The following is an 18,981-nucleotide window of genomic DNA, read 5'->3' on the forward strand; positions in this document are numbered from 1 at the left end:
GATAATAAGAACTGTGTTTTTGTTACGTGAGAATGAGCCCTTCATATCTACATAGGGAGTGGGTCCCCTCTCCACAGAGTCCGCCATGTTTCATCAGTAGCCCAAAACGGACAAACTAAACACTGTTAACTTTTCCTGCTTGGGCCGGAGTCGATAATGTTACTCGCTCCCGTCGCCGCCTCTCTCTCTCCTGCTTCACCACTCACTTCCCACGGACCTACGTTACTTTTACAACAACAGGCTCTAGAGAGGGCCATTCGCGTTTTTGCATCAGACACCGTAGCTCTCCAACACGCCTGGCACAAGGGAGAGGCTTTAGTTGGTTGCTATTTCCTCATCTCACCGCTAGATACCGCCAGATCCTACATACTGGACCATATACAAATCCAGTTATATAATATATAATAATAAAACACTCACAGAACTGTCTTATAAGTTCTTTAACTTTTGTCAAGTACATTTTGCGGACTACCTTCTAGTACTTAATCATAAACAAGTGAGTAAAGGATGTGAATAGTCCTTTCCACCTCTGTTTAGGCCCATAATCCTGCATACAGAAAGGGGGTTTATTAAGACCCTGTGAACATCAAGGCAAATAATAAAATCTGGAATAAAGCCTGTTCATGGTAAATGGGCAATATATTATAGGCAGTTACACAACTGAGATAAACAGCATTGAAACATTATTCAAACCAAGCACTGACTTTAGAGTTTAGATTTTGAGAAAACAACTGATAACAACTGTTTGTATGGGACATCTAGTTGAGATCAGACAGACATTCCTGCCAGTTGCACTTCCTCATACCAGCTATTCATACAGCATTAACAGAAAAGGTATTTGGTCACTCACCTGGACAAGGCCTGACACTGCACATGATGACCTCCACTGCCTTCCCCTCACAAGGCCTGCCTCCATGCTGAGCTGGAGGGTTACTGCAGGTCCGGACCCTGGTCCTGTTTCCCTGACCACAGGTACGAGAGCACTCCTCCCAGAGAGACCACTCTGACCAGTTCCCATCCACTGCAGAGGGACAAATGTACAGACTTTGTTACCGCATGGTGCCATTTGCACACAGCCTCCTTATAAAAGTGAGTACTGAGGTTGAATCCTCTGATTTATCAAAGCACTGTCACCTGGACAGGGCTTTCCCCGACAACTACGTGTCTCTGTGTCCGATCCTGCGCAGTGGCGCCCTCCATTGGCAGGTAGAGGATTGTTACACTGTCTCAGCCTCTTCTGGGACCCGACACCACAGATCACACTGCAAGGGCCCCACTCTGCCCACTCCGAGTAGCCCCCATGAACTGGAAAACAAATGAATGCATGTTAACTCAACATGTCTTTAGCCATTTGGTCAATTTAGATGATTGTTGCTTCGTTCTTCATTGCAGAGGACATAGAAGATGATGAATACTTTTAAAAAAGAATCCCCACAAAGGCCTGCTCACCTCGCACAGTAAGAGTGACCCTGACCAGCACTGATCCCAGCAGGTTTCTGGCCACACATTCATATTCAGCTGTGTCCTCCTTCTGGGCACTGCTGATCCTGAGGGAGCTGTTGGACAGAGTGGAGAAGCGATCGTTGCCCAGCAGGGGGCGCCCCTGGCGGGACCACTCTATCATGGGTGTGGGCTCACCCTCCGCCTGACAGTTGAGCACGATTGTGGTACCAGCATCCACCACTGTGTCCACTGGCTCCACTATGATGGTTGGTGCCCCTGGAAGAAGAGAATTCCACTGATTTCACACTTCAGCACCAAGAAAACAACCTCTGACAATGTCACTGTTTAAGGTGCAATACTAAATCACTGGATTGCTCTTTTAGGTTATAACAACTTTGTTCATGTAGCAAATGCAAGATTTTACACCAAATAGGACTGAAGCAGAGACGACAGACACTTACTCTGCAAGGTGAGTGTGACACTCCTCTCCACCACCCCAGCATCATTTGTTGCCACACACATGTAGTTGCCAGCATCTTCACTCTGTATACAATTTAATGAAAACACAGTTCATCATCATAATCACAATTACAGTTAAAAAAGGTGCCAGTAATCTCAGGGAGGCCTGGGTCAGAGAATTGGGTGTTCCAATGTCAGATGAACTATGGGAGGAGGGCCTGTCCAGTATAAAGAGCTGTTCTATTAATTCTAAGATATAGATTAATTCAATTTAAAGTCTTACATCGACAGCATTACTTTAAGACTAAACATAGTAAGATATTTGAATCACTTTCTCCCATGTGTGACAGGTGTAGTATTGCAGAAGGATCACTGTCATTCTCATTCTGGCACAGAGCACTCAGACTTTAACTTTTCATCAACATTATGTACAGAGTATTACACATAAGAGGTATCAGTCTCATGTGTTTTCCTACCACTGTGCCATAGATGGCCAGAGAGCCATTGTCCAGCTGACGGATGCGGTTGTTGATCTGGATGTTTATTCCACCTTTGCTCCAGCGGATGGTGGGCAGGGGGTCTCCCCGAACCTCACAGTTCAGGATGGCATTACCACCCAGCGGTTCAATACGGTTGGAATGAGGGTCCCCATCAATGATAGGAGGCTCTGGAGACAGACAGAAGAAGTTGACGTTATGGACACATCACTTGATTAGGGTTTATTAAATGTTTATAATGATAAATATGTGAACTTAAATTAGTGTTTCCAGCTACATAAGTAAAATGAAGTTGAGTGAAATAGTTTCATGGCAGTGTGTTTTTACCTTTGACATAGACAAAGCCCAGTGATTTGATGGTTCCTACGCTGTTTTCTGCCACGCAGGTGTAGGTTCCAGAGTCGTCTTTGTTCACTCGCTCTATCACCAGCTCACTGTGGCCGTTCATGTGGCCGTAGTTAACTAAAGCATTAACAAAAGGCAGTAAAAGACAATAAGAAAAACACAGTTAAAAGTATTTTTTCTAATATACTGTATCACATACAGCTACATAAAAACGCTGTTGCTCTTTGCTATTTTTCATTTGAAATAAAACATTTTCCTAATCAATGGGGGTCTTTATATATCTCTATATACCTGGGATGATGTTGTTGTTGAAGGCCCATGTGATTCTGGGTAGGGGGGTGCCACTAACTCCACAGGACAGCAGGAGGCGCTCTCCCTTGTTGAGGGCCACATCTCCGAGCAGCTCAGTGAAGACGGGGTGAGTATGAACAGACAGGGTCGTTGTCCGACTGTCCTGTCCGACTGCATTTGTGGCAACACAGGTATACCTGCCTCCATCGTCAGGCTGGTTCAGAAGGAGGGGAGATGAGGAGAGTGGGAGCATGCAGAAAATAATCTTTAAATGCATCTTTTTGATGCAAGACAACAGTACCGCCATCTACAGTGAGCTATATTTAATGCAAGCCAATTTCCCTTTCCAGTGATCTACAGACATTAACAAACAGAAAAATAATTTGCTGTTTTTCTTACCTGAGCGGTGTCTATTACTAGCTCTCCAGAGGGCAGGATGGTGTACTCCCCTGTGCTTTCACTGAGAAGATTACCGTCCTTCTCCCAGGACAGGCTGGGCTGAGGGACTCCCTCTGCCACACACACCAGCTGAGCCGCACTGTTTTCCACCACTGATACCTCCAGCTCTCCACCACGAATAGAAGGTGGGACTGCAACGGTAGGGGGGGTATTTTTTCATTATCACATTCATTTTCAAACATTAGTCTAGTTAAGGTTTTATAAAATATACAATGACAGAGGGGCAGCCCTTAATGCCATGTATACTACACTTTACATTGTGAAGCAAATAAGCTGGATTGCTTCATGGCACAAAAGGGAAAATGCAGTACACCAAAAAATGGAAAAGGCTTTGTTCTTCCAGCTTTATCGCAATCACAAACGGTGTAACTAGTGAAGTGTTGATGGGAAAACAAACAAATGAAACTGAAAACAAATGCAATCAAAGCAGAAGAACATGGGTTGGGCCAAGTAGCATCTTTGCAACGAGAAGTGTTTCTTTAGGTTTAATGTGAAATGTGGTTTTAGAAAATATTTTAAGCTATCAGTTTAACAATATATTGATGTTGAAAGTCATACTTATCTCGTGTAATACAGAGACACAACATAAAAGACAACTGAAACGCAAACATGTGTGGTGTTCAGTGATGTAGTTTAAAATACTGTATTGACTGAAGCTTACCTTGTACAGTGAGGCTCATCTCATGGCTGACAGTGCCCGCTGCATTGGCAGCAGTGCAAGTGTATCGTCCAGTATCACTTGGCTGGATGAAGGCGATCTGCAGGGATCCTGAACTGAGCACCCGCTGGCGCACAGACTCACTCAGCGGCTGCCCGTCTTTATGCCATGTGACAGAGGGAGGAGGGGAGCCGTCAGCTTGACAATGTAGTGTCACAGAGGAGTCCACAGGAGCCACATAGTTTTGAGTCTCTGAACTGATCACTGGAGGGACTGCAGGACACAGCAAACAGAAATACCACATGAAGTCAAAACATTTAGAATAGTTATTGACATCATTAGCAAATAAGCAATTAGGCTGCTAAATATGTGTCTCCATCTGTAATTTTTGACCTGCAAGTTTTGCATACTGCAATTTGTTTTTTGTTGACCACCGCATAGTTTTAGTTATAGTAATTATCTTTGGTATAATTTTTAATTATAATTTTTTAAGTCAAAAGGCTCAAGTCCAAAAGAAAAACTTTTGTTAAAGTCCAAATCGAGTTGCAAGTCTTTTTTGATTTTGTCAAGTCGAATCAAATTTGTGACTCAAGTGTGACTCAAGTCCACACCTCTGACCTACAGTATCAGGATAAATGCAATATAATTAAGACAGTCAGCGCTGCCAGAAATGTGTGTAATAAGTTTTGACATTGCATCACAAAATTGGATCTTCAATATATTTTCCTTCCAAAAGTAACATTTAATGCAGGGCTATTAAATACATTTGAATGTAAGGTGTTCTTCTTACATCCCTGTACACAACTGCTGAATATTACATAGTACATCTGTTAGTCAACTAACATCTGTTAGTAACTTTGACTGGAGTGTGTGCCCTACCTTGTACTCTGAGTTTGGTCTTGCCCAACGCAGTGCCTGCAGGGTTTTGAGCCACACATATGTACGTCCCAGAGTCCGACACAGAGGCCTTAGTGATCTGCAGACTTCCATTTGGCAGCACTGTGAAACTTCCACCTGACATGAAGCAAGAGACATGAAGTTATGACTAATTACTTATGATTACTGACACACACATACAAACATAAATGTAGACAGGATTAATTACCTGTGGTGGGTATATTGATGCCCTCCTTCTGCCAGGTTATGGTCGGTCTGGGCGAGCCTGTGGCCCTGCAGGGCAGAGTGACGGGGTTGTTCAGGATCACATCCAGGGAGGACGGATGAGAGTGGATCACTGGGAGCTCTGAGGAGAGGAATGGGAAAAGAGTGATGAATGAAAGAATAAAGTGGTAAAGTAAAAGCCTGTCAGAGTCATACAGCAGTTACAGCCTAATATAAGACTCATATTGAATAAGTTTTTGTCACTGAACATGTATCACTAATGAAATCAGCATAAATTTAAATAGGATTAGAATCCACAACTATGAAATGAAAAGCAATTAAGTTCTGAGCAATGAATATTTTTGGCTTGTTGCTCTCTGCACAGCCTCCAAACAGCAGATATATTGTTCCTCAGGATGCTCTTACCCTGCACTGTGAGCTGAACGTGGCGGTGGGTTGAGCCTGCAGCATTCTTGGCCGTGCAGGAGTAGCGTCCTGCGTGACTGAGCTCAGCTGAGGTGATCTCTACTGGACCTGAGCACAGATCATCACACAACAAATCAACAGAATTAATGAAGCTAATAAAGCAACCTGACACAATTATCACTTAGTATAATCTTAAGTATTAGATGGCTCACAGTAGTAGCATGTCTTTAAATTTAGCAAGAGCAGTTGAAGAATTAACGTAAGGCAATACAACATTATTTAAGACTAATAAAAGAGTGTGTGTGCCAGATTCTGACCTGTGGGCAGGATGCTGTAGCACTGTCCCTCTTTGGGAAGCTTTATGCCATCTTTGCTCCAGTGGATTGTGGGCACTGGGACGCCAGATGCAGTGCAGGCGATGACCACTGGGGACAGTCTGGTTACAACTAGCTCTGTGGGTTCATCTGCTATAGATGGGGGAACTAGACGGACATAAATTAGAACATGTAAGGAAAATATTTGATCCTGAAATGAAAAGCTAAAATGTTTACTGTCATGGTTCTGTTGGACTCCTTGGTGTTTTCAGTTTTTGTTTTTAGGACTTCTTTATTATTATTATGATTATGTCCACCCTAAAACATTTACAGTGTATCCTCTGAGGAGAGTTTTGTCCTTGTGGTTTTTATATTTTGGGCTGTTTTGTGAACACGTGCCAACAACCATATCAGCAATATGTCTCACGTATGGTATCACGTCATTCACAGTGTATTTCTCGTGTGTGTTTTCATGACAAAACGTAGTTTGGAGACCTCATCGGGAATTCCTCCCGGTGAAAGATCTTGTAGTGTGTGACCCCGTCGCCAGTCAGTCATGTAGTGTGAAAAGACTTAAAGACTCACGATTACAAGACAGCAAGTTGTGTAGTGTGAACAGTACTGTGATCTGACGACTTTGAAAGTCGTGTAGTGCGAACTTAGCTTTAGTTTCCTAGTATTCTACTTTGTGTTCCTAGTTTGAGAATAACTAATTTATTCTTTAGTTCCTGTCTCCTGCCTGTTGCTGTCTCTGCATTTGGGTCCACCTGCCTGCTTCAAATCTGACAGTTTACATCAGAAAGATCAATTCAATCACGTCATGACACAACATCAATGAACATATCGTAATGAGAATGATCAGTGTGTAAACAAATGCTGTGTTACTCACCGTGGACGGTGAGGTTGATGAGTCTGGAGTCTTCCCCAGCCTCATTAGAGACCACACATTCATACACTGCTGTGTCCTCCACTGTTGGTGCTATAACTACCAGGGAGCCTGATGATAGTAATCTGGAAATTACAGAAAAGTTAGGATCTCACTATGATGTCCTGAATATAAAAATGACAAACTTAAGATATATTTATTATTAAAAAAGTGAATGTTACAATGAAATGCTCAAGCAATTAAACTATTAATGTGGTCCAAGTTGACAAATTATAAAATGTCTCTTAAGTTCCAGTTTTGTTGTTGTGAGTTTTTAATCTTGAATTAGAAAACAGAGAAGGAGAAAACCTGGATCAACCTGAACATATTCTGGTTCTGGTCAGTATTGATGGTTCGACCATTTTTCATCCAGCTGACGGAGGGTTTGGGTATGCCGGTGGCCTCGCAAGACAGGGTGGTCTGAACGTTGACTGTAACCGTCACATTGGTGCGGCTGTCAGCGATGGAAGGAGCAACTGAGAGATGAGAAACGAGGGTCATAAAATTCCTGGGTGAGTGACTGTGTTTGTGGGTGATTGAGACAGTTTGAAAGTATTCATGTGTTTTTGTATGCACATATTTACCACCCACCATATACTTGCAGATCCACTCTCTTGCGTTGTGTCCCGGCCTGATTTGTTGCCATACACAGGTAGCGTCCAGTGTCGGTCACCTGAGCAGAGTGGATGTGTAATGACCCATCCTCTGCAAATGTGTACCTGTGCATGTTTGTACAAACTGGGTAAGGTACTGCAGAGAGGAAATGCCAATAACTGAGCTGTGCTAGAATATTCAAATCTCCTTTCTAGATTTAATATCCTAGAAATCATTAATACATGGTAATGGTATTTTTTTTTAAGCGTTTGCATTAACTCTTCAAAAATCCTAAAAGTGGTGCTCATTTGTGAAGATTATCTTGCTGAACAAAACGTGTAAGTAGCATCATAAACATTTGTTTGCTGCAGAGCTTATTTTCTGTAACAATCCAAAACCCAATGGAAAAATCCCATTGGCTTTTTGTCGAGGGAAACAAAAGTCATCCCTGCAGCACTCTATTGTCATATAATAATGAAAATACTGCTATAATCAGCAAAAAGGCATCATTGTTATATGACATGTGGATTTACCTTGGGTTGTTTCCTGCCAATATGGCACCATGTTTCCTCCAGGTTACGCGAGGCGGTGGCACTCCACTTACGATACACTCAAGCACTGCTGGCTTGTTGATGTGCACTGACACTGTCTGGGAGCCTTCCTTGATAGTTGGGGCCACTGAGGGGACACGTGACAGACACATAGTTTTTTACTCATTTACAGCTGAGTAATGAATTCAGCTCAATAATTAATTCCAGAGGTAATTGGAAAAAGACAGATTCTCCTCTTCCTCAGTTCTAAAAGAAAGGATATACAGCACCTCTATAAGTACATTAGTTGTAGATAAAAGATATAACTGTACCATTGACGGCCAGGTTAAACTGTCGCGTGGTCTTGCCAGCGATGTTGCTGGCCACACAGGTATACTGAGCTTTGTCACTGAGCTCAGCCATGTTGATCTGCAAGTAGCGGCCACTGGACACAACACGTACCCGGGCAGAGGCCTACACAAAGATTGAAAGTAATTTGTGAGCACATTTTAGGAGAAGTCAAAGCATTGTGTGGATAGTTGTTTCATATCTGACCTGCAATGGTTGGCCATCTTTGAGCCAGGCCAGAGTTGGAGGAGGAACAGCATCGGACTTGCACTCCAGAGTCACCTGTCTGTTCTGCAGTACTGACACATCCTGAGGTGTACTCTCGCCCGCAATGTTAGGGGGAACTGTTACAGGGAGGCCACAAAGAGACTGACATTGATTTTATAGCCCAATCTCACCTCACCTTAATATTTATTCATTGTCTAGACAGGAAGAAATATTAGTAAAAAATCTATTACCATTTCCATTATCATCCTTATTTGTACATAAATAATTACCTTAACGTCATAGATTGTTTCCACAATGTTATGTACAGTGTACACTGCAATGTGTGTTACACATCTGTGTTACCCACCATGCACTCTAACCAGGAACTCCTTGTCATCATCTCCCGCTGGACTGTTGGCTAAGCAGCTGTATCTTCCTGTGTCCTCCAACTGAGTACAAGTGAAGAAAAGCATGAAAAAAAAGGAAAAAGACCCAAAATCGTAGCACTTATATTATCATATAAAGTGTGTAAATAAAGTATGGTTTTAATAGTTTTATAGAAAAAGAGAAACTGATTAAATTTAAATTTAATATATCACTGTATCAATCCCTGGTCACTGACCTGTGCTGAGGCCACACGGAGCACCTCTCCTCCCCGGAGGAGGCGCAGACTGTCTGTCTGTGGGAGCGGACGTCCATCCTTCAGCCAGGTCAAAGAGGGTTGTGGGATACCTGAGGCCTCACACTGAAGCTCCAGGACGTTATTAACCACAACAGATACTTCTGCTGGCACAGCAGAGCCCTTGATGCGTGGAGGGTCTGAATAAGAAAACCAAACAATATTTATTTTCTCATCCTCGAATCAAAAACAGAAGCTGAAGAATACGAGCTATAATCTGCTTTTACTCACCCAGCACTTTCAGGCTGAAGTGGCGGCTAGCTTGACCAGCAGTATTGTTGGCCACGCAGGTGTAGCGTCCTGTATCATTGACCTGGGTCTGGATGATTTGCATTGTGGTATTCAGGTTGAGGAATTTGAGGTGGGAGTCAGGAATTAGAGTTACCCCTTCTTTGAGCCAGGACAAAGTGGGGGTCGGCGTCCCATCCGCAATACACAGCAGAGAAGCCGAGTTTCCTCTGACTACAGTCACATCCTCTGTGCTCCCTGCTCCATCCAGACCAGGAGGGACTGAGGAGATTAATAAAACATACGGTTGATTATTATTTATTGCTGAACAGTTCACTGTGAATGGTGTTTAGTGATTTATTCCTCAGATTTTACAAGCCAGTAATGTTTTCAGACTCACCATGCACCTTTAGGTTATAATGTCTGTTGTCCACTCCTGCTCTGTTTGATGCGACGCAGGTATAGATGCCACTGTCGGACACCTGGGTTCGTGTAATCCTGAAAGTTTAAAAAGGTGCAATATATAAGTATCCTGTTACATTTGAATTCTCACTAAAGGTGTAAAATAACCAACTAATTTTTGGTTTTCCAATGCAACCCATTACAATGAAAGACTTTTATGCAGGGTGAATTTCTACACTGAATTAATAGTAGGAAAACCTGCAGGATACAGGAGGAAAAACATATCTTAGTCTTACCCCAATATAACACACTGCTTTGCAATAATTGAACTTATGTGTGGGAAAATACTGATCAGCATTTTCCCACACATACGTTGCACAATGTGCAGCACCATGTGTTACAAACTCTTCTTTAGCCCTGTCCACTGACCTACCGGAGCACCTGTCCAGCAGAGAGAAGCCGTATGTGGGAGGACACTGGCAGAGGCAGGCCATTTCTCAGCCAGTTGAGCTGGGGCGGAGGAGATCCTGCGGCAACACACTCAATGTTGACAGAACTGTCCAGAACTGTGGTCAGCTGCTCGACTGTCTCACTGTTGCCGCCTATCACAGGAGGCACTGAAAAAATAAATGTAATGCAAAGTCAGTGACATAAAAACAAACATGCCATCATCAAAGAGAAGTGACTGTTTATTACAGGCAATGCGATGTGTTGTAAAATGAATTAAACCCACCATACACATTCAGATTGAATATCCTGTCTTCTTCTCCTGCAGTGTTGGTGGCCACACATGTGTACTTGCCACTATCAGTGGTGTGAGCTCCAGTCACAGTGAGTATGCTGCCATCTGGACTGATCCTGAACACAAAGGCAGCATCGCATCATCATTACCACCATTATATATCACCTACTGTGAAACCACCAATTTTCCTCTATTTTGTTTTTTATTTTGTGGCAAGCATTACTTGAGCTCCTCGTCTCTCGTATTGTTGATGACTTCCCCATCCTTCAACCACTGGATGGTTGGAGTCGGGGTGCCTCGGGCTCGACAGACCAGCTGGATGCTTTCATTTAGCAGGACTCCCATTTCACTGGGCAGCTCTGATCCAGAGATACTGGGAGGGACTAAGAGAGGATTACTGGTGTTAGCACAATCCTATGAATATCATGAGAAACCATAAAATACATGTATTTGTATGATAACTTATCGACACATAAAGCTTGACGAGAAAATCGTAATATTCTACGGCACTCCTCTGGAAACAAATACATTTAGCATTTCTTTAATTTGAGACTGATCTCTAGAAAAGGGTTCAAACGTATGTATAGTGACTGAGGCTATGCCTTGTACCTTGGATGGTGAGATGGTAGCTCTTGCGTGCCTTGCCCTCCACGTTGGAAGCCACACACGTGTAAGTGCCGCTGTCAGAGAGCTGTGACCGGGCAATCTGCACCTTGCTTCCTCCTGAGAAGATGTGCATCTCCAGAGACTCTGAGTTCTCTAAAGAAATATGAAGTTCATATGCTTGGTATAAATGAAATGACAATGATAACCTAGTTATGTAATGTCACCCCTTTCCCCTTTGCCTCATCCACCCTTACTTGTGTTTTTTTCCTGTGTAAACTTGTTGAGAAACAGCTGGTAATTTTATTTAAATGTAAGATACAGAAGAATAATGAATCTCCTTTCTCAGGAGGATATTAACAGACAACATTTTTTTTGTGGTTTGTGTAATTCACAAAAAACTTAAACCTAAACGCAGGCGTACCTATAGGTCGTCCATTCTTCAACCAAGCAAGGCTCGGAGGAGGGATTCCAGTAGCATCACAGGCAAAGGTGACTGGGTTACTGATGGTTTCCACAACACTCTCCTCTGCGGGGCCATCGATACTGGGAGGCACTGAAGGGAGACAAGAGATTTTTCTTTAATATTATATTGTAAGGGTTAAGCATTGTTTGAAAATTCAATATGTGTTTTATCTATAATGAGCTACCATAGATATTCAAGTGGAAGTTCTTGTCCACTTGTCCAGCAACATTGGTGGCCTTGCAAACATATTGTCCAGTATCAGAAACCTGAAGAACAGAGGAGACATATCAGGAAGATAAAAAAAAAAAAAAACATTAAAAAAAAAAGTCAGTTATCAACAAAAAGTAAAATGTGCCAGAAGCTCGGTGAGCATTCCTATAGAAGTCAAGGATTCATGTTAAATGATGTTTTGACTCATAACCAGGCCCTACAGTGGGTATCAGGCTGGGCCCCATGACATTATCTGACCTAACAGCACCTTTGAGCTACTTTTAAGTCCTACTCTCACCCAAACAAATAGCAGCAGGTGACAAAGACAACAGTGGCTGCTACAAAATCAAACTTTCATCAAAGCAAAACCAAAGAAGAAAGACATCACACAGTAATGGCCACACTGCTTGACCTGACATGCGATTGCTGAAAGATGCTGTTGACAGCATAAAAATGATAGAGAACAAGAACAAACAACATGGCATCCATTCATCTCCTACCTCTGAGCCTTTGATCTCGAGCATCTGTCCCTCTGACAGGATGTGCAGGTTCACTGATTCTGTCACCACCCTGCCGTTCTTGTACCAGGTGACGGTGGGAGGAGGTACAGCGTTGGACTCGCACTCCAGAGTTACCGATTTCCCAACGAGCACATTCACCACCACAGGAGAGTCCCCACTACTGTCCCGGATACTTGGAGGAACTGAAAGGCAGAGGAACGAGGAAAAGATTTACCGTTAATGATGTAAAGTCAGGCGCTCCGTGTACAGTATGCACAGTGTGGATGTGGACTGACCGAAAACGGTGAGGTAGATGTGTTTGTAAGCCTCTCCTGCTGCATTAATGGCCACACAGATGTACTTTCCTCCATCAGATACTTTTGCTTTCAGAATCTGTAGCGTACGACCACCTGAAGGCACAAATGGACACACAGACACATTCAGCATCTACTGCCATTATGCATTTTTATGGCATCTAGATATTCTAATTATTCTTTTAATGGCTTCAGTTGTCATCCACTGCTCAATGTTTATTCTATTAAATGTGACCCAAGTTTGCAGCACCTGGCATGATGAGTGCATTGGGGTTGGCCTGGATGGGACCCCTGTCATTTAGCCAGCTCAAGGTGGGAGGGGGGAAACCAGTAGCTTCACACGAGAGAGATACGAAGTTGTTCACCACCACAGTCACAGTCTCAGGACTCAGGCCGATAATGGTGGGAGGCACTGAAATGAAAAAGGAAACATTCAGTATAGCAAACAGTATCTCAGAGTGCGGCCTTCAACAGCGTTTAAGTGAAAGCAGTAGTTTCTTCAGTGAGTAAATGACGATGTATCTTCAGTTCATCTTTTGCAAATTGATAAAATAATAATACTCATTTTTATTTAAATGTGACTCACCATGAACATTAAGGTTGAAGGATCTGTCTGCACTTCCAGCGACATTCTCAGCCACACACACATAGCGTGCTGTGTCAGATACCTGAGCAGTCAACACCTGATGGTTGAGAAAGATGGAGAAAAGTATAATCCAGTAAGAACACAGCTCTACTGTACATAGATAGAATATACCACATTAAAGTAATGGAGCGTTTCTTTTTCCTGGTTGTTACCTGAAGTGTTCGTCCATTGGACAAGATCCTATGTGGCCCATCAGAGCTGATTGGCTGGCTGTCCTTATACCAGGTGATCTTGGGTGTTGGGTTTCCATCCACGTGGCACTCCAGTTGGGTCGTTTTGTTAACTAAGACTGTGACCTCATCAGGCAAATCACTGTCTGCGCCCCGTATGGTCGGGGGCACTGATAAAGGACAGAAATACACAATGAGAAAGTGTTCTGTGTAAAAAGACTTTCCCGCCGGCTCTGTTAAACTGACTGTACTACAAAGAAAAGTATTTTTACTCACATAATACTCTGACATCATACTGAATGGAGTCTTCTCCTGCCTCGTTGACAGCCACACATGTGTACCTGCCTGAGTCATCAGCCTGGGATCTGGGAATCTGTAGCACTCGCCCACCTGAGAATAAAACTGTCAAAGGTTAGTATGAACTCACTCTCTGTCTTGCTCTCTCTCTTTCTCTTTGTTTATATCTCACCTGGCAAGATCAGAACTTTGTCATTGGAGGCCAGCAGCTGTCCATCTTTGTACCAGGTGAGTGTCGGAGGGGGGACGGCATTGGTCTCACAGTACAGAGAGATGGGATTGTTGAGTATCACATCTCGAACATCCCCTCCAGAGCCCGGGGAAGACGTGGTATCACCATCTCCACCAGGCCTGTTGAAGTTAGGTGGAACTGAAAAGAGGAAAAGAAAAAGAAGAGAAACGTTTAAGCTCTTCTTTGAGCATTTTTTTAAACGTAATTTCAAAGTATGGTTGGAAACACAACTGATGCTATGGCTATGCATTTATCTCAAAAGATGTTGACTTTAAAATGAATGCTTTCATTCTAAAAGCAGGAATTATTTTTGCAGTTGTTTTCCATTTTCAGTTTGTAAATTTAGAAATGAATGAAATGCACAAATAGTCTCAATTAACACATCGGCATCAGTCAACCCAGTTCACCTTGTATATTTACATCAAAGTCCTTCTCATCCTCTCCAGCTATATTAGTGGCTACGCAGGTGTAGCGGCCGGTGTCTGACACCTGAGAATGCTGGATCTGAACAATGCGACCGTTGGCTGCTATGGACACATGGCCATCTGCCCGCAGGATCTGTGGAGGGAAAAAGTAGTTGTAGGTTTTACAGTTCACTTTCTTAATTTTCTCACATAATCTCCCACATAATCAAACCAGATTCCTACCTGTCCGTCCTTGTACCACTGCAGTGCTGCGGTAGGATAGGCCTCAGCTGCACACTCCAGGGTCAGTGTGCTGTTGACCTTTATCTTGACCTCTTTGGGGGCCAGTCCTTCCCCTGGGATATCATTCTTATTGATCTGAGGGGGAACTGAAGTCAAGAAACATGTTTTAGATAACAGTGATATGTGTATATACAGTAGGTATGTTTATATGATCATCCATCATCAAGAATTTACAGATTGAATGTTAAATTATTGTTTGATCACTATATGTAATTATAAGTGATTTTAGTTATATTTACTTGTTCATGTAATATGAAATAGGCTGTGCTAGAACTGAGATGTGCCATGTGAAAATCTTTATATAAAGCATGTTTTCAAAGATGCAGGAATCTCACCGTAAACCTTGACCTCATAGTGCTTCAGTGTCTCTCCAGCCTCATTAGTGGCCACACAGGTATATCTCCCAGCATCCTCTTCTTTAGCATTGAGAATCTGCAGGGTTCGCCCACCTGTGAAAGCATGGGTGATGAATGATGAACCATACTAGTGTATTCTATTCAGTTTGACACTACTGTTAGATACATGTGATCTCAAACCTGGAAGGACTCGGACGCTGCGACTGGACTCAAACGGAGTGCCGTCCTTGAGCCAGGTGATGAGGGCAGCAGGGTAGGACTGGACTTCACACACCAGAGAGGTGGGGCTGCTCAGAGTTACGGTCACCTCCTCTGAAGAACCGTCAGGACCTGACCCCGCAATGGTGGGAGAAACTGGAAAAAAAAGGAGGGAAGAGCAGAGAAATTAATCTAGAGCAAATTCTTCTCAAATATTTTGATTCATAATCGAGCATAGCGTTAGTTCAGGCAGGCCATGAAGTCAAGCTCAGCTCATATCACAGCCCAATCAGCTGATTGAAGCTGATCTTAAGACAGCCCAATCAGCTGATTCCCCTCTATGCATTCAATTGGCAAATCTCATACAGGGCGCCTTATTTAAGCTGCTCTAGCCTGCCTACCCTTGCTGCCTCCTCTGCAAGCTGCTTGCAACCCACCTCCAGCCCAGCTCCGCCTTTTCATGCTGTGTCTGACTTAATCAATGTAATTTCTGTTGTCACTGATGCCGGCTCTGTCCTGTAGATCTTTGGTCTTTGCTGCTGCTCTCCCTGTCTTTGGCTTTCCATGTATGTACATGGAAGGGCAAGGAGGTGTGATCTCCTCCGCCAAATATATATTACTGCAAATGGAAATAAAGTTTCTTTGACTAAAATGGTCCTGACTGAACTAGAAATGATTAAAGAGAATTGTGTTTGTACCCAGGACGTTGAGGTTGAAGTGGCGGCTGCGATCCCCTGCACTGTTAGACGCCAGGCAGCTGTACCTGCCGGTGTCTGCAACTTGGGCCCCAGAGATTTGAAGGAAACGGCCGTGAGACAAAACTTGGTGGTGTCTGTCAGGCACCAACGGCTGTCCATCCTTCAGCCATTTAATCTCTGGTACAGGGTTACCTGGGAGATTATTAGGTGAGGTTAAGGATTAATGTATCTTTAATGTAATTTACATTAAGGATTGATCAAGAGAATTTTCATGAGCAGAAGATGTATTTGTTATGTCGATTACCTGACGCCTCACAGGTGAGAGTAATGTTGTGTTTCTCCTTGACTTTAGTGTCCACCATACTTCCCTCGTCCACAATGCTCGGTGGAACTGTTGAATCAGACTGAAAATCAATTACATGGTTCTCACTGTCTTCCCATTCATGAAACAGCTTTCACAGTGATATACATGTTCAACACATCTCTGCAGATTGAAGTTTAATGAAATTGAAGGACCTATAAATGTTAATAAATTTTCACTCCTGACATATTATTTTAATCTGTACTATGAAGTTGAAGACATTTTCATTCAATATGATTCCGTCTAACAAAATGCCAAAATAGGTGTATGATATCGTTACCAAGGATGTCGAGGTCAAAGTTCTTCCTCTCCTCTCCAGCGCTGTTAGACACAATACAGGTGTACCTCCCAGCGTCCTCTACTGCAGCATGCATTAGACGCAGGCTCCGACCACCTAGAGATTTAACAGGCCAATTACTGTCATTTATCTTTTGTCATCATGGAATGTTTTCAAAGGCTATGTCAGCATAAACCTGCCCCTTTTCTCACTAAAGGAAAACATCCCGTGGACAACATTCAAAGCCTTTTGAAAGTGAATCACTAATCTTTGAAAACTGGGATCAATTACCAGAAGAATTTAGACTCCGAGGCTCACAGCTGTTAAAACATTTATAAACCACTTTAATGAGATCCAAGACTTATTGCATCTGTCTTTAAAAACAACTTTGTCTTAACAGGGTTCATGAGAATCTCCCGACAAACATTGACACAAGGTGAACTCTACAGTGCACTGAATGAACCTCCTATACTACATCATACACATAACTGATACACCTCTACATCTAAGCAATGGCATTTATTAGGTTCCCAAACAATTCAGATTATTCTGAGCGTGCTCAAATTATAGATAAGTCAAAAACCAAATGGGTCAACTTGGCAGAGAATGGTACTTTAAGTTCTGCACAGGGTGTATGCTGTATGTTCAGGGGCCACGGTTGATTTGGAAGCACCCAATACACCTTGTTGAATGTTTAAAAAAGCAATTGCTCCTGTTTGTCTTCTTTCCCGAATCTCTGTCTGTTGAGTTTGGCCCCAGCTGCAATGATCCTATTACATCTTATTACTGGTGATGTATTGCAACTGCTTGGCCTTTGAAACCCAGCTAGGAAGCACAATAGTTCAAGTTACTCCTCTTAAATGAAGACTATCATTCATATTCTTGGAGGCATGCTTTCTTCGAGTCTGTTACTTCATGTACGGGACACTAAAGTAAGAAGGAATTTTATAGACGTTTGAGGGGGGGACCAAGCTTGGAAATACTTAATTTGGAAGCCCAAAAAGTCAGACGGTAACTCACCCGAGAGGACGCGCACTGAGCTGGTAGCTTTGATTGGCCGACCATCCTTCAGCCAGGTGATGGCAGGAAGGGGGATGCCAGAGGCCTCACAGCTCAAAGCAACTGGGTTCTTCACTACAACACTCACATTTTCTGGCAACTGCACCTGACCAATTATACTAGGTGGGACTGAACAAGAGGAGAGGGAATGAGAGAGAGGGACAGAAAGAACATTTAAGACATTGAGATGGACTGTAAGAACAATTTTTTTTAAAAACAATTTAAAAAACAGTTTTCATACCATGTACACTGATGTCATGCTTGCTGTCAGTCTGTCCTGCCACATTAACAGCGATACAGGTGTAGCGTCCCGTGTCTGACACCTTAGCATCTTTAATCTGCAACAGCCTCCCCTCACTCAGGACCTTCGCACCGTGCTGGCCTGTGATAGGCCGTCCGTCTTTCAACCATGTGACGGCTGGTCGTGGGACTCCCTCTGCAGCACACTGCAGGGTCACATCACCTCCTTTTGTCACAGCAACATCATCGGTGTCGTCCTCGCTGCGTCTAATGGAAGGGCGGACTGAAGTGAGAGAAGCAAGTGAGTTGGTGCACATGCTCTATAACTATTTGCTGCATAGATATATAACTTTCTGTCGAACTGTCAGCCACAGTGTCAGTGGATCCAGTTATCTGCATGATGTTTTAGTCGTTTTAAACATGATACAAACATGTATTTGTAAATTTGTACATTTTGGGGGGTAAAAGTAGACATCCCTTCAGTTTAAGCCCTCGTCCACAATACTAGAAATAAAGGACATTTTTGTGAATTTCCTCTTTTACCATCTTCAGCATACTGCTGTTGCCTCCCGACATGTAAAATACATAATTTCCCCTTGTCTATTCAAAGCAGGTTTTTAGTGATTTTACCATCCTGCAACTGATTCAATTTCTCTGACAGTGCAATCCCCATAAAAGGCAAAACAACTGATATGACTTTGATCACTAGATGTTACCGATCTGGTGGCACACACGTACCATAAACCTTCAGGCTATACTCCTTGGAAGTGGTACCAGCTGCACTGGAGGCTGTGCAGGTGTAGGAGGCTGTATCTGTCCTCTCGGCGCTGGAGATCTGCAGCTGACGACCTCCTGACAAAACCCTGAGCCGTTGGTCCACCTTGAGCTCAGAACCTGGGACACACACAAAAGGTTAGATGGTGTTCAAACACGTCACCCACAAAGTATTCAGTGCATCATACAATGTCCGTTTAGTATCTTTTGCACTCGTTGTCACGT

General features: G+C 43.1%; 1 protein-coding gene across 1 annotated transcript in view; it reads right to left on the minus strand.

The window, feature by feature from the left end:
* Nucleotides 1–18,981, minus strand: part of hmcn1 (hemicentin 1) — a 92,132-nt gene that overhangs the window by 9,411 nt on the left and 63,740 nt on the right. Inside the window, exons 44-89 of the mRNA XM_037770770.1 lie at nucleotides 18,721–18,876; nucleotides 17,984–18,265; nucleotides 17,704–17,871; nucleotides 16,687–16,800; nucleotides 16,350–16,436; nucleotides 16,046–16,237; nucleotides 15,330–15,503; nucleotides 15,129–15,242; nucleotides 14,734–14,879; nucleotides 14,494–14,644; nucleotides 14,027–14,224; nucleotides 13,834–13,947; nucleotides 13,540–13,727; nucleotides 13,328–13,424; nucleotides 12,992–13,153; nucleotides 12,724–12,837; nucleotides 12,428–12,630; nucleotides 11,902–11,983; nucleotides 11,676–11,807; nucleotides 11,258–11,407; nucleotides 10,872–11,031; nucleotides 10,640–10,764; nucleotides 10,340–10,523; nucleotides 9,905–10,002; nucleotides 9,508–9,786; nucleotides 9,220–9,416; nucleotides 8,965–9,046; nucleotides 8,598–8,734; nucleotides 8,375–8,516; nucleotides 8,046–8,190; nucleotides 7,510–7,637; nucleotides 7,238–7,394; nucleotides 6,883–7,004; nucleotides 5,997–6,161; nucleotides 5,680–5,787; nucleotides 5,258–5,395; nucleotides 5,032–5,166; nucleotides 4,156–4,425; nucleotides 3,435–3,625; nucleotides 3,036–3,249; nucleotides 2,727–2,861; nucleotides 2,379–2,569; nucleotides 1,905–1,986; nucleotides 1,450–1,719; nucleotides 1,135–1,305; nucleotides 851–1,021 (exon numbers count right to left, since the gene is read on the minus strand). Coding sequence (XP_037626698.1) covers nucleotides 851–1,021; nucleotides 1,135–1,305; nucleotides 1,450–1,719; nucleotides 1,905–1,986; nucleotides 2,379–2,569; nucleotides 2,727–2,861; nucleotides 3,036–3,249; nucleotides 3,435–3,625; nucleotides 4,156–4,425; nucleotides 5,032–5,166; nucleotides 5,258–5,395; nucleotides 5,680–5,787; nucleotides 5,997–6,161; nucleotides 6,883–7,004; nucleotides 7,238–7,394; nucleotides 7,510–7,637; nucleotides 8,046–8,190; nucleotides 8,375–8,516; nucleotides 8,598–8,734; nucleotides 8,965–9,046; nucleotides 9,220–9,416; nucleotides 9,508–9,786; nucleotides 9,905–10,002; nucleotides 10,340–10,523; nucleotides 10,640–10,764; nucleotides 10,872–11,031; nucleotides 11,258–11,407; nucleotides 11,676–11,807; nucleotides 11,902–11,983; nucleotides 12,428–12,630; nucleotides 12,724–12,837; nucleotides 12,992–13,153; nucleotides 13,328–13,424; nucleotides 13,540–13,727; nucleotides 13,834–13,947; nucleotides 14,027–14,224; nucleotides 14,494–14,644; nucleotides 14,734–14,879; nucleotides 15,129–15,242; nucleotides 15,330–15,503; nucleotides 16,046–16,237; nucleotides 16,350–16,436; nucleotides 16,687–16,800; nucleotides 17,704–17,871; nucleotides 17,984–18,265; nucleotides 18,721–18,876 — 7,221 coding nt within the window. The remainder of the gene's footprint in view (nucleotides 1–850; nucleotides 1,022–1,134; nucleotides 1,306–1,449; nucleotides 1,720–1,904; nucleotides 1,987–2,378; nucleotides 2,570–2,726; nucleotides 2,862–3,035; nucleotides 3,250–3,434; nucleotides 3,626–4,155; nucleotides 4,426–5,031; nucleotides 5,167–5,257; nucleotides 5,396–5,679; nucleotides 5,788–5,996; nucleotides 6,162–6,882; nucleotides 7,005–7,237; nucleotides 7,395–7,509; nucleotides 7,638–8,045; nucleotides 8,191–8,374; nucleotides 8,517–8,597; nucleotides 8,735–8,964; nucleotides 9,047–9,219; nucleotides 9,417–9,507; nucleotides 9,787–9,904; nucleotides 10,003–10,339; nucleotides 10,524–10,639; nucleotides 10,765–10,871; nucleotides 11,032–11,257; nucleotides 11,408–11,675; nucleotides 11,808–11,901; nucleotides 11,984–12,427; nucleotides 12,631–12,723; nucleotides 12,838–12,991; nucleotides 13,154–13,327; nucleotides 13,425–13,539; nucleotides 13,728–13,833; nucleotides 13,948–14,026; nucleotides 14,225–14,493; nucleotides 14,645–14,733; nucleotides 14,880–15,128; nucleotides 15,243–15,329; nucleotides 15,504–16,045; nucleotides 16,238–16,349; nucleotides 16,437–16,686; nucleotides 16,801–17,703; nucleotides 17,872–17,983; nucleotides 18,266–18,720; nucleotides 18,877–18,981) is intronic.

The sequence above is a fragment of the Sebastes umbrosus genome, chromosome 5, assembly GCF_015220745.1.
Source record: "Sebastes umbrosus isolate fSebUmb1 chromosome 5, fSebUmb1.pri, whole genome shotgun sequence".
NCBI lineage: Eukaryota > Metazoa > Chordata > Actinopteri > Perciformes > Sebastidae > Sebastes > Sebastes umbrosus.